We start from the raw sequence: 27667 nt of genomic DNA on the forward strand, positions 1-27667 counted from the left end.
CATTTAATAAAAATTATTTCAAAAATAAAAAAACATATTATTTAGTATCGGCTTGTACAACACAAATAGTTTTTCATAAAATAAATTATAAATAAATTAAAATGACTTTAGTGTCCGGTAAGCCGACTCTTGTTGTCCTCTATAAGGCAAACACTAATGTCTGGCAACTAAACTCCTACATTCTTGTAGTGTGCTATCATGTGATTAACTTGTCTTATGAAGTAATATGAGGTGTATGAAGTTGATGTCATGTTATTATCATGTAATTAACTTGTCTTACAAACTAATATAAGATGATTATGATATGTTATGTTGAGTAACTATATGTACATGAGGATTGAGGACTTATAAATACTAATATGTTGAAGTGATGATATATGTATATGGCTTAATTATTGTAGTAAGAAATGCTCGTAATTATGTTAATCAGTGAACGTCTTGAGTTGTATTTGTTGAATTATTGATGATGATATGAGATGCGGTTGAGATGATGTTTTATGATCATAATTGATTTCATGTTAAAATCATGAGATTCACATTCGTATGAGTTTTTGGTGGGTTGTTTGCAAGAATTTAAGGTGTTGGTTACCATGCTTATTGAACTATATAGGTGAATTTATGAGTGTGATGAACATATGAATGGTGATGAATCTATAATATTATGACCTCTTATGGTGTTGAGAATGATGAATGAATTTGTGATGACATATGATGTTGATTTGAATGATCATAACATGCATGCATTGATGAATGATATTGCATGTGAATAGGTAAGTTGGGGGTACTTAGAAGGTTCTCAACCTAGAGCTAGAAGTTGTCAGTGGTTGCTAACGGTGAAAAGGCCAATATAATGTATGAGTGAGTGAATCCCTAAATATTTTAAGGTTGTTGCAAGCCTTACCAGAGGTAAGTCATTATCCACACTCATCCATTTTTTATAAAATCACACTTCTTCCACATGGTTAATATGAGTCTACCCGAATGATAGAGGTATGACTATGTTAAGGGACGTACTTAGATTAATTGCTCAAGGTGAAATCTTATGATTTATACATGTTATGTTATATATGTGATGATAGTAAATCATATTTTAATTGTTAAGTTTTATTCCATTTTATTATGTTTATCATTTTTGTAAATTTATCCTTGCATTGTTGTATGTGTGGTTTTTGTCTGTGATGATCCTGTATCTGACTTATGTGGGAAGATGGATAGACAGTGGTCTCATGTCTTTGGAGATTTCATGAACATGCGTATCTGGACGTGAATACTCGTTAACCGTTTTTGTTTCCTTTTTAATGTATTGATCGACTTAGAGTTTATGTGATTTATTCTTATAGTATGATTTATATTTATATGTATGTTTTAAGGAGATTTGAGTTATTATGATATTATTTATATATACTAGTATAATAACCCATAACATGCACAAGTGTTGATTTGTATGTGAAAATGAATAAATTTTACATTATTATAACTTTAATGTATTTTTAATTTTATAAATATATATTTGTGAAAATAATTGTGAATATTAAATATATCAAATAATTTTATTTCATTTATATAAACTTGATTTTTAAGAAAATTTTATATTTACAAATATATCTATATTTGTATTGTATTGGATGTATTATTAGATATTTATTTTATGAGAATGTTGTTTTGTACGAAAAATAAATCCATGCAAATTATAAATCAACTCGATTGGTTAAAAATAAAAAACTAAGACTTGTACTTTCATAATTTTGAGTTTAGTAGTTAAAATAAATAGTAATATTATGCATGATATATGTTATAAATTATAAGTATTATATTAAACACGTGTGAGAATGATCTATTTAACATGAAAATTCTTGTATGATTTCCTTCATGTTCCTTATTCCATTTTTCTAGCAACAGATACAAACTAAGATCGAAATTATCCTGGGACATATTACTAAATAAAAAATAATTAATTATACTTAATTCTCTCAATTGCATAAAAGTTAAATAACAACATTATTCTTAATTCAAGTCCATATAATTTGTTACATATCGTCTTTCACTTATTTTGATTATTTGTTAATTGATTATCAAAATAAAATAATTTAACTTGTTATAAACTATCAATTGGAATGAAAATTACATGTCAAGATATGTAAAAGATATTTTTGAAATTAATTTAGTTAATAATTAAATTTCACAATTAATATTAAATATAAAGATAATTCTAATGATAATCAATTCTTTCATCAATTAAAATCTTTTTTAGAACTTTATAAATCAAAAGTTTTGAATACCACATATTTTATATATTAATTTATATTTTCATTATTAATAAACTAAAATTTTAAGAACTTTTTAATCATAATTTTTTCATGTGTTTATGTATTTTTAAATACTTATAAATATATAAGGCTTAAATATATTTTGTCTCTCAAATCTGAGAAAGTTTTGATTTTGATCTCCTAATTGAAATTTTTTTTTTAGTACCTCAAATTTATAGAATGTTATTCTGAGTCCTGAGGGATTGGACCGAACAAATTTTAGTCTTCCAAAATTATGTTGAGGGACTAAAAGTAACATTTTACAAATTTGGAGGACTAAAAAACAAACTTTTAGTTTAGGGACCAAAACCAAAGTTGTCTCAATTTTTTTTATTTAATTACTAATTAAGAACTAATTTTATTTGATTAAGAACTAATTTCTATTTAATTACTAATTCATAACTAATTTTATTTTATTAAGCTACTTAATTGTACTTAATTGGTTTATTTAAATTTACATACATATTAAATTATCATTTATTCCTTAATTTGTACCCGTGCTATTTGTTGCTGACTAAAAGATTAACATTTTTAATAATTATGCAAATAAAAGATTTTAAAATGAAATATTATTTAATCTATTTTTATTGATTATCCTACAATGTTCTTTAATTTTAGATTTTTAATTAATACTTTCGTCAATAAATATTAATTAAAAATTCAATAAAACATACATTTACGCATTTTATTTTAAAATTAAAAAGCTTTTGTTAACAATTCACTCATTTTTAAAATTCAGAATTCAAATATTAGTAGCAAACTGTAGCTATTTAAAACATATAATTAAATAAAATCTGTTAATTAATGAAAAAAATTATGCATTTTAATTTCATTCAAATTGAAACGTTGAATGATTTTCATGTTGGAATTTTAAGTGATCCTTATAAAATACCAATAATTACCACGAATATATTACGTTAGATAAAGAGTTTTAGAAATACTTGGATTCATATTGATTGATCCAATAAACGCAACAAAATCTGAATTCATAAGCCATTTATGATCTATGTACTCTTCTTAGGATCTGTTACGGAGTACTATAGAGATAACGAATAACTAGCTAACAATGTAACTGGTGGCTTCATGATTTTTCCTCAACCAGAATCTCTTTATTCCTCAATAGGACCTTCATAATGATATAGTACAAGATTTGGATCAAATTGAAGAACTAGAAAGGTAGAAGAGAATCCCAAGGAAGAAGAGATTCTAATATTATTGATATAGAACAAAGAATTTATATATAGCAAGTTGTTACTAACTACCTCCTAACCAATTTCTTACTTGGAAATTCTAACAGAATTAACTACCTACTGACACGTGGCATTGCCACTGACTCCCTCAGCCTCCTATTATCATCTAATCTGCAATCTAATTATAGATTACAGTAATGACCCTACATCAATTCCTCCCTCTCAAGCAAATCCTTGACCTCAAGGATTGAATTCTGGAAACTTTTTCTTTATATCATAGTAAAATTCCCATGTGGAATCCTCTGGAAGCTGATGTTTCCACTTGATGAGCACTTTTGTCACTGCCTTGTTGCCTCTTTTTACTGTCATCCTTATCGAGTATAACCTTAGGCTCCTTGTGACTGATTTCTTCATCAGTACTTGAACAGTTAACAGATGTTGATGCCTCCCCTATAAACTTCTTAAGCTAGGAGATATGGAACACATTGTGGATCAAAGAATTAGGCGGAAGTTGAACCTTGTAAGCCACTACACTAATATGATCAACAACAAGATAAGGACCATAGTATTTAGGGACCAATTTAGCATTGCTTCTGAAAACTATAGAGACCAGTCTATAAGGATGTAGCTTTACATAAACCAAATCTCCAATCTGCAATTTCCGATTAGATCTATGCTTATCTGCTAGCTGTTTCATCCTATCCTGAGCCATTCTTATGTGAAACTTCACCAATTTAAGCATTTCCTCCCTCTTCTGCAAACTTCTATCAACCAATTCAACCTTAGATTCACCAGGCAGATAGGGAAGGTAGGTAGGTGGGGCTTGTCCATACACTATTTCATAGGGGCTGACTTTAATTGACACTACTACAAATAAAGCTTTTTAAGTCAATTCTGCAAGCCATTTTACGACGGTTTTGAACCGTCATAGCACACAGTGTCGTAAAATGTGCCAACCTCTACAACGATGGTTCTGGAATCATCTTTAAAGATTGGTGTTTCTAAGACGGTTCTAAGAATAACCGTCTTAAAATGTATTATTTATTCAAGGCGGTTATCAACTATTAACCGTTATAATAGGCCAACTTTCTACGATGGTTATTGCTAAAATCGTCTTAGAAAGTAAGACATACTAAGACAGTTTACGTTGTAACAGTCTTATTATGTCCTTTGTTTTGAAGGCTTTCTAAGACGGTTATTGCTAAAACCGTCTAAGAAAGTGAGACATACTAAGACGATTTTCCAACAACCGTCTTAATATGTCATTTGTTTGTGAGACTTTCTAAGGCGGTTGTTGCTAAAACCGTCTTAGAAGGGAAGACATACTAAGACGGTTTACGTTGTAACAATCTTAGTATGTTCTTTGTTTGTAACACTTTGCAAGATGGTTATTCATAAAAGAAAGTGAGACATACTAAGACGGTTTACGTTGTAACAGTCTTAGTATGTCATTTCTTTGTAACACTTCGTAAGACGGTTATTCATAAAATCGTCTTAGAAAGTGAGACATACTAAGACGGTTTTTCAAGAACCGTCTTAGAATAATTTTTTTTTATAATTTTTTTGGTGGAACTCTACTTTTTTAGGTGGTGTTTTAATTATTCTATACATTGATTTGAAGCAAAAGAATTTATATAATAAAAGAATTTACATAATTAATGAAAGAATTTACATCATTTTGAAGAATTGCAAAATCGTTTAATCACATAATAAAAGAATTTACATAATTAATGATAGTCTATAGTTTTGCAAGAATTTAAAATTACTATGCAATATCTAACATTGCTAACTTCAGTTGTAAGTTGTCCATAAATTACAAACTTTGACAACACAACTTTCATAAAGCAGTGCTGAAACCTCCCTCACCATGTAATGAGTCCATAATTAAGGGCAGATGCAATAAATCCCTGAACAAACAAGGACATTGATTAAAAGTTGATATAAGGATCACCGTGTGTTTATCAAATAAAAATAAAATAAAGATCACTTAGTTCTAAAATGCTAGAACAAACAATTTTATATTCTTCTCAACACCAGCAAGAAAAGATTAGTTACATAAAATGTTTAAAAATCAAAATACATTTAAAAAAATTATGAGCATAACTACATGATACTTTGACAGATTTCACTGAATGGTAACAAAAATTCAATCAAACTATTTTCATAAAAGCATTCACCTCTCACACTTCATTTGCAAGCAGTTCATTACACTGGTATATGCAGTTCATTTGCATAAATACATGTACTTTGACTAGCAAATAAAATTAGGTACTAGATAAATATAGGCAACAAGCAGCATACAAGTATCATTGAAGATCTTGTGGCAACACCAAAACAAAATGATATTAAGCATTGCCTTAACAAACACAGATTATACAATATACAATCAATCCGAATTATTTTAACACAATTTATACAATCTTAAAATTAGAGTAATGAAGTGTCTAACTATACCAGTTAGGTAACAAAACTTACCTTAAACATAATAACACTTGCCACAATGGTAAATGTTGTGAACATAACATAATATATGGGAGATACCACTGCCGTATTAAAAGTATCCAGTGCCTGATTGCAGAAATGAAAAAAATATTATCACGTGAATTATAAAGCAGAAAAAACTATTCATCAACTCCCCCCCCCCCCCCCCCCCAAAAAAAAATGGTGACAATATGTAAAAGTAATTGCATAATACTAGTAAGTAGCAGAATCATGACAAATGGACATCCAACACCAACGAAACATATAGTTTTATCCTAATCCAGCATATCCAAGTTTAAAGCCAAAGAGAAAATGAACTTGTTCTCATAATAAACCATCCAGATACCTAAACTCAAGTTTGTCAAACTCGAGAGTCTAACAAGAAATAGTTCAGGGAACTAACAAGAAAAACTATTGTACCTTATTTAAATAATTCATTTGGGTAAGAACACAAACAATTACAACTAGAGTGAATGCCCAAGTTTGAGGGTAAATTAGCTGATTCATCCCAGACAGTGTTAACTTTATGACAATTCCAAGAGCCTTAACACTCATAACCTGTCAAAGGAAAACCTTACAATACAAATACAGGGGGGGGGGGATAACAAGGGGAGACAAATACTATTAGAAAGTCATCAATGACTACATAATGAGACATACCGTTATAGAACCTACAAGGGAACAAACACCGATATAAACCATTATGTGTGTCTGGCCATAGAGAGGAATGAAGTGGAAGATAAGGATAAAAATAGCTGTTATTACCAAAGCTGCATAAAAGAGAAATGCTGCAGTAGAAAGATTATGTTCTTGGTTAGTCGTTAAATTATGTTCTTGTGTCGTGGCAAAAATGGAAAGAAGCATAATCATGTTGTCAAGTAGAAACAAATTCTGATAGATGTTGTGGTTTGAGATTATTGTAACTTGTCTGGAGTATAAGATAAGACAGAATTTCATCTATATATTATATTGGATATATTCATTTAATTTTATTTTTTTAATATTTGCTTCTTTTAAATATACTTCTTAATTTTAATTTCAAATTTTATTTAGTTTAATTATTAGTCCAAAAGATTTATATATTGATTATTTCAAACCACTTTTCCTTTTTATACTTTTTTTAACTATTTATTTATCTCTTTCAATTTACTATTTTCATCTTTATTTTTAAAAGAAATTTCAATAATAAAAAATGGCATTTATTTTTATGGTAAATTAAAAATATAGTATATATATATTAAAAAATTCATTCATAATAAATTTTAGTTATATAAAAATATTTATTTATCATATAATATATATATATATATATATATATATATATATATATATAAAGGATACAATAGATAATATATATTTTAAAACCGTTTTAAAAGTTTAAAGAAATGAACTCAAAATCTCTTAATAAATTACTTTTTACCCATTTTAAAAATATTATTTTTAGTATAACCAAGAAGATTGATTTGTTTGTGGGATACAGTTATCACTTTATGTTTAAACTAAACATCGAACTCAATATTGATCAAGAGATTCAAGTATTAAATTATTTGTATTAATAACTTTTAATTTTTCATTTTTTTAAAACATAGAAAAACTTCCTTTATGAATCACAAAGATTTTGATAAGAAATTATAATACAAAATTGCAGACATCCCCTCAAGAATCACTGGAGTTTAGATCACTTGAGGTCTCATTGGAGACATCCCCTCAAGTTTTGGTGTCCTCAAGAACATTCAATCACTAGTAATATTAGAAAACAATGTAACAGGTGAATTACCATCAAGCATTGGCAATCTCATGAAGTTGAAGAAGCTTGTTCTTGTTGGAAACTATCTTACTGGTAGAATTCCAGATGCTTTTTATGGGCTAAATGAGTTATTAATCTTTTAGTTATTAATCTTTGAGTTAAGTTGCAGTTCATTATATGGCTCTTTGCCTTTGACACTTGGGAGGTTAACTTCAACGTTGAAGCTTGATGTCAACAACAACCACCTTGAAGGGAATCTTCTAAATGAATTTTCTAATCTTAACAATCTGACCCTTATGGACCTTAGGAATAATAGGTTCACTGGAGGGTTGACCCTTATGCCACCACTACACATGGCTTTGCTCTCTGGTTGATGTTTTGAGCAAACACCACTGAAGCAAATAGAAACAAAAAAAAAAACAAAACAAGACAGAACATGAGCACCCTTCTGAAACCAAGGTACAAGAGTGGAGCCAATTTGTTCCTCCAAGATCTAAAGGGCCAGGTTGCTAGCTAGCTTCAATCAAAATTATGACCAGGATATATAATACTAATACAGATTGGGTCTGAGCCTAACTGGCAAAGTTATGAATCAATCAGGGAAGAGAGAGAGACACATAGAGGAGTAGAATGTCATAGACTAAGGCTAGTGAAATGGTTTTATAGTTTGTATTTGTACCATAATTATTACCACTAATGGTAGTTGGATATCCTAGACGAATACTCTTAATTCATTGATTAAACAACAGAAAAATGATAATAAAATTTACAGATAAATTATATAATCTGATATATATATTATTTTGTTAATCTATATCTCTAAACATACCCGATAACATTTGTGATACTGATTTATAGGGCCATACATAATTACATTTGAGAGACAAGCAAACAAATGTAATGACATTGAAAATATTTATTGCATAAGTGGGAAGGTGCACATGGAGGCAGACACAGTGTAGACTTCCCTCACAACTACGTGGTTTCTACTATCAATAACTAATAATGATATACTACAACAAATTCTTTGAATAACATGACTCTCTTATGTCTTAAGAAATTGTTATAAACTAAAATACTTACGTTAGATTTATCGATCCTTTGCCTATTTGCTCATCTTGCTTACTCTTTTTGCCTTTGACCAATTATGGGCACATCTGGGAATTCTTTTCTGTGCATGGTTATTGGTGGATATCAGTATATTATATTTCTACAAATTAAAAATTGTTTGTAAGCAGCAGTTTGGAAGAGAACTTTGTTATACCCCCCCCCCCCAAATAAATAAATCAAAGTTACTCTAGTTCCAAAATAAGTATAACAAATAGTTTGGAAGAGAATTCCATGGTACAATACAAACATAGTCATTTAAACAGCAACGGTAGAGATAACACTTACGTCCCAGAGAAAGCCAAGATACCAGCTGTTAGAAGGCCTCCAAACTGCAAAAAACAAAATGATAACTTGATGAGTCAAAAAACAAGTAGATGTTTTCATTTCACAAACACTCTACACTACAATGAATATACCACAACAAAATAGCATTTTTTTTCAAAGTGGCAAAAAGGGAACAGAAAGTAGGAAAATTGGGAAATGGTAACTCACAACATTAGGGTTTTTTGTAATTGGGGGAAACTAAGGCAGCTGTGTGAACCAAATCATAAAGAGAAGTTGTGTGCCAAACCTTCACAAACAGATTCCAATTAAAATAAGCTTTATGATGCAATAGAAATCAAAATGAAATGGGAAAAAGGAAAGTGTAGAAAGAAAGAGACATCTTTGTAAGCAGGGTTTTGGGCTACTCTTACTCACAAAGGTTACCAATGTCTACCATCTGATTGTAGAATTTATCTCAAAGGATGTACAATTTAATGAATAAAAAATTCACTATCGTACCCTATTTTCTTCAAACCCTAACCCTATTATAGCTGACCAATCAAATCCAACTCCTCTCACAACTTTAATAGAAATGGGACTTTGACTTTACGGTATTTCTCTGTGAAGCTCAGAAACACAGATCAGGGTTGTCGACATATATTACCTGTTTCACGAGGTGAGTACGGGTGCGCGCGTGCAACCACTTTTGATGCCTTGTAACCTAATAACGAGAAACACCAACCTAGGGTTTGAGGTACACAATGTGGGTGAGGTTCAAGGTCATGTTTAGGGACACAATGTGGGTGAGGTTCAGGGACATGCACAATGTAAAAACCTCGAGGAACAAATGTGGGTGAGGTTCAGAGAGAATGGCTGAGGAGCAAATGAAAGTGCCTGAGACAATGGCTGAGGGGCGCGCCGCGGGTTTAGGCCTTTTTAATATATGTAATACTACGACGGTCGTAGCTCGAAACTCGTTGTTGTCTTCACTTACTTAATTACAATAATGCCACCTGCAGACATTCTAAGGCAGTTATTTATAAACGCCTTAGAATGTATGACGTAAAAACTAAATTTTTCCCCCTAATTACAAAATTGCCACCGCGCCTTCTACTACATCATTTATGGAGAACCGTCGTAGATATCGCGACTTAAAAAAATACTTTTGTAGTAGTGTGAACTATGGTAGGTTGTGTTGTACCACCATTCAGCTAAGGGAAGCCACTTAGACCACTATTTAGGATTGTCAGAACACATACATCTCAAGTAAGTTTCCAAGCACCTATTAACCACTTCAGACTGCCCATCTGTTTGCGGGTGATAAGCAGTAGACAACTGGACTTGCACGCCTTGGTAAGCCATAAAGTCTTGCCAAAATTGACTAACAAAGATAGGATCCCTATCACTTGTAATAGAGTCAGGAAACCCATGCAGTTTAAAGACATTGTCCATGAAACATTGAACTACATCAGCAGCAGAATAAGGATGATGGAGAGCCATGAAGTGTGCAACCTTACTAAGTCTATCCACCACCACAAAAATAACTTGTTTGCCCCTTGAGTCAGGAAGTTCTTCAATGAAATCCATTGTAACATGTTGCCATACATGCTCAGGTATAGGTAAAGGTTGCAACAGTCTAGGATATGAAGCAGAGTCATATTTGCACCTTTGACATGTACTGCACTAATGAATGAACAACTTAACATCCTTGGATATTCCTTTTCAAAAGACAACTGCCTTGACCCTTTGCAAGGTTGCATCTCTACCAGAATGGCCTCCACAAGTTGAAGAATGTAACCACTTTAGAATATCGTTCCTTAATTCCAAATTTTTACCAATTACTAACCTTCATTTCCTCCTCAATTCCCCCCTTACCCAGGAAAAGTGTTTATGGGAGTTTGAATCAATTTGCAACTCAGAAATTAGCTTTTGAACATCTAGATCAGACTGCCAAGAAGCTTTAATTCTAGTGAGCATGTCTGATTCAAGTTGAACCACAGAAACAACATTACACTCAACTAAACTTCCTCGAGACAATGCATCAGCCGCCAAATTTTCTTGACCCTGCTTGTATTCTATGCAAAAATCAAATTCCATGAGTTTAACTAACCATTTCTGCTGGAATGCTGTAGCTAACCTCTGATCCAAAATATACTTGAGGCTCCTATGATCGGTTCTGATTACAAACTTCTTTGGTAACAAATAATGTCTCCACTTTTGCACTGCAAAGACAACAACTAGAAATTCCTTCTCATAAGTGGATAGGGACTGTTGTTGCACATTCAAGCTCCTGCTGATGAAGGCTATGGGATGATTGTCTTGCATCAAGACAACTCCAATACCCGTACCTGAGGCATCTGCTTCTACTACAAATGCCTTATCAAAATTAGGTAGCGCAAGGACAGGTGTTGAGACTAATAGATCCTTCAATTTCTAGAAGGCTAACTTAGCTTCTTGAGTCCAGTAGAAGTTATCCTTCTTAAGTATGTCGTGAAGGGGCTTTGCCACACTTCCATATCGAAACACAAACCTTCTATAATACCCAGTAAGCCTAAGAAATCCCCTCAACTGTTTCAAGGATTGGGGCAGAGGCCACTATTTAATTGCTTCAACTTTTGCTGGATCAGTTGCAACACCCTCACCTGAAATGAAATGACCTAGGTATTCCACTCTAGCTACAACAAAGTATCATTTAGACCTCTTTGCAAACAATGAATTAGACCTTATTATAGAAAAGACAGTATGTAAGTGAGACACATGGTCTTCTAATGTCTTACTATAGATGAGAATATCATTAAAATATACTAGCAAAAATTTCCTCAAATATTCTTGAAACACAGCATTCATAAGACCTTGAAATGTAGCCGGTGTATTTGTTAAACCAAAGGGCATAACCAGGTATTCAAAGTGACCTGCATGAGTCTTAAATGTTGTTTTGTGCACATCATTTTCATCCATTCTCACCTGATTGTATCTAGATCTTAGGTCTACCTTAGAGAACCACTTGGAACCATGCAACTCATCTAGAAGATCATTCACAAGAGGGATTGGGAATCTATTCTTCATTGTAGCCTTATTCAACTCCCTATAATCAACACAAAGCCTCCAACTGCCATCTTTTTTTCCCACCAATACAACTAGGCTAGAATAGGGACTACTACTATTTTGTATTATGCCTGAGTGCAGATACTCCTTGACCAGACCATCAATGATGTCTTTCTGGTGTTTAGTATATCTATATGGCCTTTTATTTACAGGAACAATGCCTGAGACTAGAGGAATCTTGTGATCATGGGCAGGGCTAACAGGAGGTAGATTAGTAGGTTCCTAGAAAATATCATCAAAACTGCACAACAAGTCTGCAACACTAGTAGGCATGGCAGATGCAGGTGCAAGAGTAGTAAGTGAATTCAACAATAAGTCTTCTTCTCCCTCACACAATTACAACATAGAAATGTGCATACACGAAGAAAGTGCCTTGTGCAATTGCTGCTTCTTCACTATTTTTAGCTTAGCATTAGAAGCCCCTCTCAGCACATGTCTCCTTCCTTGTGTAACAAACTCCATAGTCAGCTTATCAAAGTTCTAAGTAATGTCACCCAAAGTTACCAGCCACTCCACCCCAAGCACCAAATCACAACAACCTAGAGGCAGCAACATTATATCAGATGAGAAACTGGTATTCTGAATCAGCCATGTAAAACTCTTAACCACATTCGAAATTTGTACCTTATTTCCATCAGCCACAACTACATTTAAAGAGGGAATCACTTCAATTTTGCATCCTAATTTCTTGGCTACATGCGCATCCAAGAAGTTATGTGTACTGCCACTATCAATGAGGATATGAAGGGTTTTTTTTTTTTTTTTTTTCTGTAATAACCAGTGACTCACATTGTTTTGAAACTAGTAGTTCCAGTTAGAGCATTTACTGATATTCATGGTTCACTAGCTGAAGAGAAAGCCAACTCCTCACCCACAACATCTTCCCCTTCTGAATCTGAATTATCATCAACCTCCATAACAGGTATATGCAATTTCTTGTGTGTCAAACTGTGCTCTGGTGTAAAGGGCTCATCACAGAAATAGCATAGCCCCTTTGATCTTCTTTCACTCATATAGGCAGATGTAAGATTTCTTGTAGTTTGTGTTTTGGGCTTAGATGTTTCAGCAGGGTTAGGGGGTGTAGGTAACAGGGGTGGTTTCGAGAAGTGACTGGTCTTGGTTGACTTAGAAAATAGTTTTTGTTGGGGGTTAGCAGTAATAGCAGATTCATACATTTTGGCTAAAGAAAAAGCCTTCCTAATTGAATCTGGCTTGAACATCCTCACCATCATTTACACATCCTATTTGAGCCCTCCCAAGAAACAACTCAATTGATGTTCCTTAGCCAGTTCCACTCTTGAGACAATTGCATCAAATTGTTCCTGAAATTCAGTCACGGATCCTTTCTACCTTAACCTCATCAACTCAGCCATAGGATCCTCATAGACTTCACCAAATCTATCCAATAAAATTTGGGAATAATCCTTCCAAGAAGGCAAATTTCTCAATCCCACTATTCTAACATAAGCACTGTGCCATTGTAATGCTTTTCCCTTGAAATGTACCACAACCAACCTAACTTTGAAATCTTCTGGAGTATTATCCACCGAAAAAAGTCTCACACTGAACCAACCAATTCTTAATCCCATTGCCATTAAACCTAGGGAAATCCAGTCTTCCAAGACGTGTATAACAAGAATAGGTAGAAGATTTCTCACCGCGTGTTGCAATTCTCGTGCTGGAAGAAGGAGAATACCCCGCTGCCTGTTGTTGCAGAAGTTCATCGATGTCTTCATGTAGCGTTTGCCATAATGAACCCGCAAGCTGCAAGAACCTCTCATCCAACTTCGAGCTCAAACGTTCTTCTGCTTCACGAAAAAGGGACTAATTTTTGGTGTTTTCTGCCATTTCGAGATGAATCTGGAAGGTGTCAAGCTGATACCAATTGATATAGTACTTGGATTTGGATCAAATTGAAGAACTAGAAAGGTAGAAGAGAATCCCAAGCAAGAAGAGATTCTAATATTATTGATATAGAACGAAGAATGCAAAGAATTACAAAGGTATTGGGAATTTTCCAAACGTAAATGAGTCTGCACAACAGCTTGCTATATATAGCAAGTTATTACCAACTACCTCCTAACCAACTTCTCACTTGGAAATCCTAACAGAATTAACTACCTACTGACACGTGGCATTGCCACTAACTCCCCCAGCCTCCTATTATCATTTAATCTGCAATCTAATTACATATTATAGTAATGATCCTGCATCACATAACTCTTTAGATTGGGGAAGAGAAACTATGTGTGATGAAACGGTATATTTGAGACTTTCAATAATGATCCTGCATCACATAAATTATTTATCTTGTTCTCTTGTTTCTTCTCTAGAAAAAAAAATAAAAAAATATGCAATATTCTCAACTTTCAATTGACTCCTTTCAAACTCTAAATTTTATACATGCGGCTTTGGGATTTAAATAATATGAGTATTTTAAACCGTAGTAGTAGCAACAACAACAATTAAAGAAGAGGAAATAAATATATAATGCACAAATAATATTGATGGTAAATTTCAAGACCCAAACAAGATACCTAGTGCACCATTAATCCTCAATCTTTGAATTGAAAAAGATTAACTGAAAGTGGTACTCTCAACGTATTGATCAAACATTGGTGATAAGTCTTATCAAACAAAGGTTGTCTTTAAACACTCAATTGCTCACATGAAAAACTTATATGATTATTATTCTGGTTAAATAATGATTCTTTGAAAATTTCATTATTCACATGGAAGATCACACTATTTATAATCACCACGTGTTTACCATTGCAAGCATGCAATTATTCTGTCAAATTGTGGCTTCCTTTGGGCCGAACACAATTCGCATGAATAATTCCATGCAACATCTACGTAAATTCAATCAAATCAACTCACACAACATGTTATTTTGGCAACATGTTGTTTCAATCAATTTAACAAAAAATATTAGACAATTTAATATAATAAATATGAGGTCTTAAAATTACACAACATTCACATGTAATTAAGTTATATAAAAATATATATAACAGAATGTGCAAATATTTTGTAGAACAGACCCACCACAAGATACCTAGCACAACATAAATTCCTAGTCTTTGGACAGAGAAATTAATTTGTAATTGATACTCTCAACACAATGATCAAATATTGATAATAAATTCTGTCAAATTATAGTCTTTCTTTAGAACGATTATTATTCACATGAAAATAACTTATAATTGTCACACATTTATCATCACATGTACAACATTATTTGGCCAAATTGCATCTTCCTTTGGGCTTAACACAATTCGCATAAATAATTTCATACAAAAATCTATGTAATTTTAATAAAATCAATTTTCACAATAGGGATCACTTTGACAATATATTGTATCAATCAATTTAATTAAAAAAATTACTAGACATGCAAATAAATGGAAAAGATCTGTTACTGCTAAATTTACACCCAATCATGATAGCAAAAAAAATATAAAACATTAATTACGATAAGGAAATATTATATCCTTATATTATATTTAACACTATCATTGATTTATACTTAAAATACAACAAGTAAATATCAGATATCTAAATGATGCTATCACAAATTTTTTCTAGCATCACTAATCATGTATATCAATTAACCAATAATGCCAATTTTTTTTTGAAAATCCAATGCAATAATCCATAACTAAAGAAGTGTACGACATCTTTATGTATACTTTCTTGTTATAGTAATTCCCAGACTTTACAATAATAAAAAACAATTCATGTAATTGCGATGTAGCCAAACAATTCACGTAATTGTGATGCAGTTGTATGCCGAAAAGGAAAAAGATAAAAGTGTAAAGGTACAATTGTGTTTGTATCCATCGTAATGAGTTTTCTTTCGAAAATCTTAAAAAAAAACTGCTTTTGCAAGGCTTCCTCCAATATATAGCTATATATAATCACATTTGACATAAACAGAAGTGGTGTATAAACCCCAACACGATGCTAAAAAAAACACTTGAATTCAAACAAAATATCCAATATGACAATGTTTGAATTTACCGACAATTAATATGCGTTATTAAAAAAATAGGGTTCATATAAAAAAAAGCAATTAAGGTATAATAAGAATCAAATAACTTTAAATCCTAATAATCTAATAGTAATTGTGATTTTGATCTCACTTGTTAGAATTTTAGGTGATCCTTATATAATACCAATAACCACCAGAAACACATTATGTTAGATTATCAAGAAAAGTTTTAGGAATACCTGAATCCATAATGATTGATCAAACAAACGCAATGGAATCTGAATCTGTAATTCATTTATGATCTATGTACTCTTCTTAAGGTCTATTATGGAATGTTGTAGAGACAACGGATAATCGGCTAAGAATGTAACCAATGACTTCATAGTTCTTCCTCAATCGGAACCTCTTTATTCGTCAATAGGTGATGACACGATATATTGGGGACCATATCCTTCTTATAGCGTGTTAAACTAAGAGGGTTCTCATTATCCCATAATGGACCAACACTGACATCTGCTCATTTAAGTTTATATCATCTGATTTAGTTATTTAACAAACTCACTTAATTTGATCACATAAAATAAAACCCATTAATGATAAATAATTAATATAATTGTCTTATAATATTAGCTCACATTAATTATTGCAATAGAAAATTCCAACATTTCAACTTTATAAATCATTTAAAATAATTGTTTTACATTTTTAAAATTTGATTCTTTCAATTTTAAATTGAATTAATTTACTTTCACAACCAAAGTTGCGATGTTTGAAAATCATAAAACATAAAATCATCATCATCAATTTTTATTTAATAATAAAATATTGGAAGATCCTTTATATATATGTATATATATATATATATATATATATATATTATTTCATAGATTTAAAAAATAATCTTTACAAATGGGTTTGAGTTATAAATGATACCAATAAAATTTTATAAATGTTATAAATCATGATTGTGTATGTATTCCAGATAAAGTGATGAGTGATATATGAATTATTCATGATTAAAAAAGAGTGATATATAAACTATTATATAAGAATCTTCAGCCTGTATGATAATTGTCTTACAATTCGGTCACATGGTTTAGGTTCGAACCCAATCAAGAAGCATTCAACAAAAATAAGATATATGAACTATTATTTTTTAACTTTCATATCCGATTAATGTCTATTATTTTGCTAGCCAATCAAAGTAAAGGATAATGGGTTTTAAAATATTCTGGTATAAAAATGTTGACCATGAGTAATGATAAAAAAATGTTGACCATGAGTTAAAAAGAATAACAAAACAATTAAAAGGGTGATGAAAAATATAGTCGCATGAACTCAAAAACAGTGGAATAATTTGCATTCAGCAGTCTACATCATTCATTGCAAATGCTCAACACTAAAATTCACTATTCATTGCCCGAAATCCCAAACTCTTGTTCAATGTCCATAAATATTCAATCTTTAAGGAGAAAAAACACTATCCTCATGAAAGATGTAAATTAGTACTATCAACATATTTTTTTTGGGCTACACATTGCACGGTACAAATGTTTAAGAGTAAATTAGTACTATGTGATTCACCATATGCATTTTTGTCCTCCATTCTCTCTATCAAGCCTTCCTGCAACAAACATAGATATCATACAATGTAAGACACCAAAATGATACATAAATATTAGAAAATAGACTATTCCATGCTTTTGAAGGTAACATGCCTTTTACCAATCAATTGAGATGCTTGGAAGTCTTCCAAACCTTCCCTTCAGTTACTTATATAACTACCAAATAAAAGCAAACTAATTGTATACCTAATGAAATCATTACCCAAAAAAGATGTCACGCTTTAGAGTACTCATCACTACTGCAAAAGTCACAAATAATGACGGTTGTAAAAGACATTCAAAGATGATTTTGAATCATCTTTGAAGTCAACATCGTTGAAAGTCAAAACTTTCAATGTCAGTTTCTTAAAAAACCGTCTTAGAAAATGGTACTTTTCTAAGACTGTTCTTAGCTAGGAACCGTCTTAGAAAGATACACTTCTAAGACGGTTATTTGCAAAAAACCATCTTAGAAGAGTATCATTCAAAGACGGTTTTTAGTTAAGAACCGTCTTAGAAGGGTACCTTTCTAAGATGATTTTTGAGAAAACCATCTTAGAATGTTTTTTTTTAAAAAAATTTTAAAATAATGAAAATGTTATAATTAAAAAATTATATAAATATTATAGAAAAGACACACTATCTCTACAAGCATTTCACAGAAGGCATAATAATGGAGCGGATCAGAATCACAAAGAGTTCCATCTATACCAAAGAGCACAGCTTCAAGTGGAGCAAAAAATATTATTTATAAAAAAGTCATCAATTCCCATACTTGCACAAAATGGAACAAAATGGCATGGAATGATGATTCCTAATTGCACCCTTTGGCAACCCCTGGATAGACTGTGCAGTGCAAAATCCTTTAAGAATTAGTGATTAACAACAGCATGAAGTGGTGCAAATAATAAATCCATCGCTTCAAGGTTCAAACCAATAAAAAAGATTCAAAGAGTGATATACTCGGTGAAATGTGTGTGACTAGATAATGGACTTAAGTACCTGAAAAATTGCATAATATTTCGAATCGGCGGGAAAAAAAATTTATGTTATGTTTGTGAGCAAGTGAAAGAACAAAAGGGGCTCCCGCAATCATTGTCTCAGTTGGCCAATGCTATGTCTTTCCATGCTTCAATTGCTGCAACTGTTGGCTGAAGAAAATAACCAATAGCATCTTTAAGTTTAATACACACTAACTAATATTGCTAAGATTTTCACCAATATGAAAATAGCAGCAGAGCTATGAAGGAAATTATTAGGTTCACTAATTTACTCTAGATGAGCAACACAAAATGTTTCTATTTCTCCAATTTCTAACTGTGTCTTCTGGAATGTCAGTTACATTATTTATATGCAATGAATGATACAAACTATAACAATTCCAAACTACTACTATAACACAAATTATAAAGTCTTTTAAAAAATTATATGCATTGTCAAAAGAGATGTATGATAATAAAAAGTAAGAGAAAATAGAAATACCATTGAGCTTGGGTGGGAACAAGCTCTTTCGTGCAGCTTCTTTTGTGAGGATTCTGTTGCCTTGGGCCAAGAGTTGCGAGTGTGGGAGCTGGGAAATCCGGAGTCATATCATTCTTCTTTGCACCTAGTAAATAGATATTAATAAACTACTATAATTGATCATATATTTAATGAGGTTAGGAAAACGTTCTACCATGTTCGTTAAGGTAGTAGTAGTATATAATTTATGTTGTACTCAATGAGTGACCTCATAAAAAAACATGTGTAATAGTACCAAAACACTAAAAGTTAGTTTCCCAGGAATAAAATCCTTAAGAATACTTGACGTTACTTTCATTTTCTTGGTATATATGGATATATCTTCTTTTTTGTGTTTTAAACATGATATGCAGAATTGAAGAAAGCTGCAAATTTATCAAATCATAGTTATGCATAAACATGAAAATTGTTGGCTACTTGGGAAGCACATTAGTACATTAATTCCACTACAAGAAAAATGACATATGCCTACGGAGGCTTTTACCTACACACATAAATTAGTGTAGGTAAAAGTCAAAAAATACTTATACCTACAGTTGTTTGTCATAGGTAAAATTCAAAAATTTGTACTTACTATTATTTGGTGTAGGTAAAACTCAAAATAACTTCTACTTACAAATGCTTAGTGTTGGTAAAATTTCAAAAAACTTATACCTACAATTACTTGGTGCTGGTAAAATCCTATAAAACTTGTACCTACAGTTCCTTGGTGTCACTACAAGAAAAATAACCTAAACTTACGGACGCCTTTTTCCTATAGACATGAATTAGTGTAGGTAAATCTCAAAAATACTTTTACCTACAATGGACTAATGTAGGTAAAACTTAAACACTTGTACCAACCATAATTTGGTGTAGATAAATTCATTAAAACTAAAAAAAATACTTTTACCTACAACTATGTTGTGTAGGTAAAACTTCAAAAAACTTGTGCCTATGATTGATTAGTGTAGGTAAAACTCAAATGGATTATTACCTACAAAAGCACAATATAGGCAAAAAAAAAATCACGAAGGACATTTAAATGATGTGATAATATTAATATTTGTTTGATTAAAAAAATAGAAAGAGAGAAGCTTTTAAAAAAAGAAGATAGAAATAAAATAATGAGAAAATATATTGATTTCTAAATTATTTAATACAAAATATTCAAAATATAAAATAAAAGTTTCTTCTGGTTTTTGAATAAGAAGTAGAAAAGAATATACATTTTCTCTTAGTTATCTCTTAGTTATATAACATAAGTTATTATTATTAAAAGATATACATTTTCTCAGCCCCCTCTGCCTTCCCCTAATCTCACTTCCTACTCTTCACACATTTTCTCAGCTCTCTCTATCAATTCGCTTTTCGTGCTTCCAATGACCGAGTAAATCTACGATTCTCTGTTCATTCATTTCATAGAAATTCACGTTTAACTCTCTGCGTGCTCCTTGATCCATTTGAGTTCACTAATGGAATCGAAGAACGGAATTTTAGAATTAGGTCGATTCATTTTTCCTTTCACTTCTATTATTGATTCGATTGTGCAATTGCAAAATGCAAAAACTCTTTGGTTTTTCTCGTGTTTTGACTTTTTCGATACTGTTGCTAATTACTTTTTTCGAAATTGCAAGGTTATGTTGTGAGGGAGTTTTGCAAACAGGGCATTAAGCCAGGGGAGTTGGCTATCATTTCCAAAGAAGTGGTATAGTTCATAGATTATTAAATTAAATACAGTTTTTTTTTCTGCTTTTGCTTTTCACAATTTGTAATTGTCCATTTCGCTATATGTTGATGATTCTATCATGCTGTATTTGATTTTGATTGCATTTGGACATGTTGTCTATTTTTCTTGTTAACTGTTATAAGCAAGGTTATCATACTGCAATTCAAATCATGAATTGTCAAGCTTGTTTTTAAAATCATAAATTGTATCAAATCCTTAAATTCATAGGAGGTACATGTGATAATTTTAAACTAGAAAAAGACCAAAGTTGGTAAATTGTAACTGAGTATGTGAACCCTATATTTAGAAGATGGAAAGTAGAGCAATGGAATAGCCAAATACAATGTATAGAATGAGTGAGTGACCATGCGAAACTTTGTCTTTAGAAGAATGAAAATAGAACATCTGAAAAATCGGATATGGTGCGTTTAGCAGTGCCCCTTTAGCCCTTTTTTTAATCATTCAAGCTTTTCAAATTTTTCAATTTCTTTGATAAGAATGGTAAAAACAATGTAAAAATAAAATTGAATTGTGCAATTCATATCAATGATATGAATAGTTGGGTAGTCAAATCACATCCGAATTGTGTTATTCGAATTGTGAATAGTAAGATTCTAATAATAATTATATTTCAAAACATAATCTTGAATTGGACATCTTATAAGAGCAGTAATTTTATGGCATACTGTGCTCCTCAACATTTGTCTCGGTGTCTCCCTTAGATTGTTCCCAAATTGACTGAGGTATAATATGAAGCAAACATTATTTTTCACTTCTAAATTCCTTTTAAGCTATAGATTGCATTACCTTAACCCATCTCAGTATTTGAAGGTTTTGACTGATACACATCCTAAAGTCCAGTCAGTTGGGCAAATGGCCCTTCAACACATTAGTCTTTACTTAGGAACTATTCTATCCATTTGATTCCTGTTTCTGTGATTAATATTTTTAATTTTCATGTTTTTTCCAGGTTGGGAGTGTGATAAAGAGTCCAGAAATATCTGGTCTTGTTCCTACTCTACTTAAGGGACTTTGTCATCCTAAAGAGCATACAAAATATTCCCTTAATATTCTTCTTCAAGTAAGGTTAATGACAATTACCTTGTTGATTTTGTTTAGTTTTATACTTAGTTACTCTTCTGTTTTTGCACATACACCTTCATAATGAGGGGTCCCGTATCACTGACACATGGATTCAATGAAGTCTCTTGCTTTCTCTTCTCAACCAATATAATATAATCTGCTTCTAGAAATTAATACTGCACTTTAAACAATTTTGTCAATGCATAAAACAATTGAGATCCCATCCTGGATACCAAACAGGTCATAATATTACTAGGCTAGAAGAGTATGGAAAAATCCTATTTCCTTTTATCTATTGCTTTTCTTATCAGGCTTTTAATACTGTTTTCAGTTGTGGTATCACTTGCTAAACAATGGGCATTTGAAGAACCTTCTGTGGAGACAATAACTGGTGAAAATGTTTTGACATAGCCACATGTGGTGAGTCTACTAGTGTTTATAGTTGCTTTTTACTTTTTTACTCATTACGGTAAGATGCTGAATAACATGCTTTTTTTCTAGGTTATAATATGATTACTTTTTCTGTTTGAGTTGTAGTCTGAAGAAAGGTTTGGTAAACTTTTCCTACACTATGAGTATGAGTAGATGATGATCATAGTTTGTATATTTCACAATTCAGTGGGAAGCTTGGTTTGAATGTTTCTCTTTCTTTCATTTTTAGATTAGATTAGAAGGACATTATTTATCCTATTCTTACAATATCCCAACTATACAATTTTGGCTCAAGAATTCAATACTATTGAATTCTTGATTAAATTGTAGGAAGTTGAGTAGCAGTATTCAGTCTTGGAGGAATATCAGACATGCATGTGTCTGGAACTAGTATGACAACCAATTTGAAGTTTTTAAAATTGTTTGTGCTTTCCTATTGCTGTCTTTGGTGTTGTGGTCAAGAATCTTTGTCACCCTAGGTGCACCTTTGTATCTCATTTGTTTTTTTTTTGTCTAATTTTTTGGTTATAAAAATTTGAAATTCAAAGGACCGGTTGAAATGGACTGTAGCCAGACTGATATTGAAATCTAAATGAATATAATCAAATCAACATGCATAAGTAGCAATCTTTCTCGTATTGCCAAATGGACTGAAAAAAAAAAACATTCAATGAATCGAAGGCTTGAGGAGGACCACAGGCAATGCCTAAAGGAAATTGGTGTTAGCAGTATTTTGGTGCAAATGTTTGAAGAAGAATTTCTAAATTTTCAAGTATAATTCCTTTAACTGGTTTGCACTATTAAACAATACATTATTTTTTCATCTTTATAATATGTGGCTGGAGTTTTGCTTAGCTTTGCACTATAAAGATAGTACCATCCAATAGTTAGAATATGTAAATTAGGGAGCTTGTAGAATCTCTCGTTGGCTAGAAATAACTTCTCCGGACCAATTCCTGACTCTATTTCAGAAATGGCCTCTATCAAGTTCCTCAACTTGACTTGCACGGGAATATGCTTGAAGGTAATTTGGATTAATAAATTACTCTAGAACCTCAAAGGTTAGTTAATTCACAATTTTAAAAAAAAATTATAATTACCAAAATTTTATGATATCATCGATGTTTATATTTTTATTTCTTATATATATATATATATATATAAATAAATTATTACGTTACTTAAAATTATTTATGAAAGATAAATTTAATTAAATATAATATTCAGTAACTATTCAAGTATATATAAATATAATTATCAACTTTTATAACAGAAATGTGAAGGCAAGTTTTTTTTTTAATTGTCAATTTACGACAATTTTAAGTTAGTCCCTGGATATTAATCATTTTTTAAAAAAAAAACTGAAAGTAATTTTTGTCTTTTATATTCCTCTTTTTTTTTTAGATAGGTCCTTGCATATTATTATTAAAATACAATTTGATATCTGTGTGTTGTGGTTAAAAAGCAATTTAGTCATTATAACCCGGGAGTGCATAAGCGTTTGCAGAATGGATTGAATCCATTTTGAAAAGAAAAATGATTTGATCCAATTATTTTGATTTTATTGATTTATCATTCAACCGATTTAGTTTAAAATTTTAATATGATATGATCCGATTAGATCCAATTTAAAACGAATTATACCAGTTTTATTTATTTTATTATTACTTTTATTTTTTTTAAATAAGATTAAATATATATATATATATATAATAAAAAATGTAAAATATTAAATATTTCATTCATATGTCACTGTATAACTAATAACAATATATTTATCCCTTTTAACACAAATAAGTAGTAAAAAAATTATTTAACTAAATGTATTTTTTTATAAATATATATAAGTTATATGATAATTTTATAAGTATATAGGAAATAAAAATAAAATAAAATAATATTATTTATATATATATATATATATATATATATATATATATATATATTAGTTTAGCTAAAATGGTAGTAATGCAAACACCTTGGGAGAGGGTGTTTAGCTAACATATATTCAATATGAAAAATTTTAAAAATCAATTTAAATTTTAAAATAATAAGCTATATGGCTGAGTAATTGTGTTTGCTTTGTTATACCATTTCAGAATGTAAGAGGTGTTTCTTGAATTTTGTTCATTCACTTTGTACTTCCATCTTAAATATTGATGCACAGAATATGCATCCTCTGACAATGATGAGAAGAAAGGTCAATATTCTAAGTTCTGGAATGAGTTTGGTAAATCCATTAAACTTGGTATCATTGAGGATGCCACCAACAGATAAATACTATTTACTTGGTATCTTCTATTACTATTTCAGCCAAATAGAATGGCATTGAGAGGAGAATAAACTTAATTTTCCTGCCATTGAGGAAAGAGATAGGACAGTTTTCATTCCCACTAGCCCAATGCTATACATGCTCTGCCGATATGACTAGTTGCAGTTAATTTTGGCATATTGTTAAGGAACAAGTTTTTCCACTCTCTCCCCCACAATATTCTCATGTACCCTTTATTCCTTTCTTTCTTTCTATTCTTTTAATTTTTTTTTGTCAAATATTTGATGTCTCTAATGTATATATGGTTTCTTCTTTTGCTTCTTGTTTTTGTCACTTGACATGTTATATCCTGAAATGGACACGTGGGTGTATTTGGACTTGAAGATCCCAATGGTTAGTTTTCTTCTCTTATGAATCTCCCTTAGTGCATCTTTTTTACATTCTTTTTTGCAGTTTCCTTCAATCCATGATATATTGTCATCATCCTATAATCATTTCAGAAATTCTGGATATTCAAAATGGTTGAAATAATACCGTAAATATATTGAGGTAGATCTCTATAAAGAAAATAAATGAACACATCATTGATTAAGAAGTTTCTTCTATTTGGTCGACTTTCTTCTATAATATAATAAACTAAAGCATGTGGATGATAGTGAAATTGTTTTGGGCTAAAAATAAAAAAATTGTTCACTATATTAAACTGATTTTGTAGGCCGAGGGGCGTACGTTGTGTGCTCTTCCGAACGTTAAATACGTGCTCTTTCGAACGTTAAATATGTGTTCATCATTTATATAATAATTTGGGCCCAGGTTTGATTGTCACTTACTTAATTCTTTCTACTATATAGGCTTTGTTACCCAGGGTGATATACTTTGTTCACTTGCTTGAAAAATACTATTGTCTGTCATTCTTGATCAGTGTTTCTAAGTTGATTTCTCTTTCAGGTAGTGATGAGCATCTTGAAAGGAAGATTCTAGATCCTGAGCGCTTGAGTAGGGTGGAATCAATTTTTGGCAATCTTTCAGAAACCATCAAAATATATGGTCCTTGGTCTTCTGCATGGGTAGGAGAAGCTAGAGGGGTCATACAACAGTGGTGGCAATCATGTTTCTAACAGATTTCTAAACAACTTTTGGTGGGTAAAATTGGTTGTCCATTCCTTCCATCCGTTTTTGTTCTTTTTTAATTTCTAAAGGATGGATTATGATGTTTTATCTGTTATATTTAGCAAAACATGTTGTTAAATATAAAATTGGTTCTTTTTTAAATTGGTTGTGATTTATTGTAAGTTTTGAAATTTAAATGGCTCAGGTACTTAGATCAACTTGGAATAGCATCCTGCTACAACACTAAAGTCTATTGCAGGCAGACTTTAATTGGAGGGAATTATGGCCTTCTCAATGCCACCACCTTTGCTCCCAATCCTGACTACTACAGGTAAGTACTAATTGAAAATTGCAACAAACAAAAAGAGAATACTTTTTTTTCCTTGAAGGTTACTTGAAGATTTTTGGTGATTATTACATCATGTTTGAACATATCTAATCCTAGGTTCTGGCCTTGTTTCTAAACAGTGCAGTTTTGTGGCATCGGTTAATGGGAAAGAAGGTTCTTGCGGTCTCAAGTGATGTTCATATTAAAGACTTTTACCTACAGTTAGAAAATGTAAGTAGAAGTTAATAACTTTTACCTACAATTGAAGGTAATAGATACATATTAAAGACTTTTACCTACAGTTAAAAAATGTAAGTAGAAGTTAATGACTTTTACCTACACACTATACATAGTGGGTAAAACCTATAGTGACAGACAATTAACCGTCATTATACGCTCCCTCAAAGTTGACAGAAGAAACTTCGTAGGACAAAGTCTATCATACATTTACCTACAGATTTTTTATTTATAGTGACAGTTTTTGTCCGTAGGTATAAGTCATTTTTCTTGTAGTGTCAATAAATGTTCCCTAAAATTCTCTTATTATGCACTATATATTTAAAGTGAACTTTAAAATTTGGAAGTCCATAATTTCTATAAAAGTTAAAAAGAAATAATAGTCTATTACCTGGGGGATCAAAGACAGTGGAAGCTTTTGAAAGTCTTTGTAGAGAGGCCCAAGTAAGTGGGGCATTTGATGCCATGTTCCCAATGATAGATATTTCTGCCCGTGTCACATTCAACCCATTTTCTCGGAAAGTTCTCATCACCTCTGCTAAAAGTCCTTGTCGGTCTTCGATGCATAACTCCTCCAGCAATAGCTCCAAAATTTAAGCTAACATGACAAGTTAAAAGAGAAAGCCTTACTTTGAGCTTGGAAACTAGCCACTTAAACCAACAGTTGAACTTAGGTTGGCCGAATAAGAATTGCCATTCCAATATTTTCCAACGGTAAAGCAGGACATGGAGTATAGGGCAGTAGCTACTCCCATATTGAACCCTCCAACACCAAGCTTAACTATCATACAAATATCAGACATGAAATTATTATATCACATATAATAATTTTTTTTCCTAAGGTTGAAAAATAATTATACAAACAAGAAAAATAGAAATAGAATAATAGGTATGCAGATTGTAGAATTAATTGAAAATTCATTTTCCTTTTAACAGCACCTGGAATTGAGGATTTGCAGTTGCAACCTATGCAAATGTAGTAAGGTTTTGAGAAATTTAACCATATGAATTGAGCTTCTTCTTCTGCTTTTAGAAGGTCCAAGTTAAACGAGAGGCTTACTAAAGCATATGGAAGATCAAGAACGACATTGCCTATTTTTTTTGTATTGATCATTATGTATACACATTATATAAATTTATATTTTTAGTTGAAAGTCAATTTGAATAATTTTTTT

General features: G+C 31.3%; 1 protein-coding gene and 2 long non-coding RNA genes across 3 annotated transcripts; 2 read left to right on the forward strand and 1 right to left on the reverse strand.

Moving 5' to 3' along the window:
* Positions 1–5932: 5932 nt before the first annotated feature.
* On the reverse strand, positions 5933–6761 carry LOC113001911 (probable magnesium transporter NIPA3). The gene is made up of 3 exons (XM_026128790.2): positions 6638–6761; positions 6398–6535; positions 5933–6064 (listed from the first exon to the last, which is right to left on the reverse strand). The coding sequence occupies exons 1-3, from the start codon at positions 6677–6679 to the stop codon at positions 5954–5956; spliced, it is 291 nt and encodes a 96-aa protein (XP_025984575.1). The 5' UTR covers positions 6680–6761; the 3' UTR covers positions 5933–5953.
* A 14179-nt stretch (positions 6762–20940) lies between these two features.
* Positions 20941–22516, forward strand: LOC113001947 (uncharacterized). The gene is made up of 3 exons (XR_005891862.1): positions 20941–21009; positions 22001–22116; positions 22445–22516. It is a non-coding gene; the product is annotated as an uncharacterized lncRNA (long non-coding RNA).
* Positions 22517–25550: 3034 nt separating this feature from the next.
* LOC121174984 (uncharacterized) lies at positions 25551–26599 on the forward strand. Its single transcript, XR_005891864.1, has 3 exons — positions 25551–25956; positions 26133–26258; positions 26396–26599. It is a non-coding gene; the product is annotated as an uncharacterized lncRNA (long non-coding RNA).
* Positions 26600–27667: the final 1068 nt, after the last annotated feature.

This window comes from Glycine max, chromosome 6 (genome assembly GCF_000004515.6).
Source record: "Glycine max cultivar Williams 82 chromosome 6, Glycine_max_v4.0, whole genome shotgun sequence".
NCBI classification, from domain to species: domain Eukaryota; kingdom Viridiplantae; phylum Streptophyta; class Magnoliopsida; order Fabales; family Fabaceae; genus Glycine; species Glycine max.

Excerpts from the sequence above, each read along its gene's own strand:
- LOC113001911 (XM_026128790.2), bottom strand. The coding sequence starts at position 6,679 with ATGGTTTATATCGGTGTTTGTTCCCTTGTAGGTTCTATAACG. Across the intron at positions 6,536-6,637 it reads CCCTTGTAGGTTCTATAACG|GTTATGAGTGTTAAGGCTCT; the intron begins GTATGTCTCATT and ends TTCCTTTGACAG. Across the intron at positions 6,065-6,397 it reads AAATGAATTATTTAAATAAG|GCACTGGATACTTTTAATAC; the intron begins GTACAATAGTTT and ends TTCTGCAATCAG.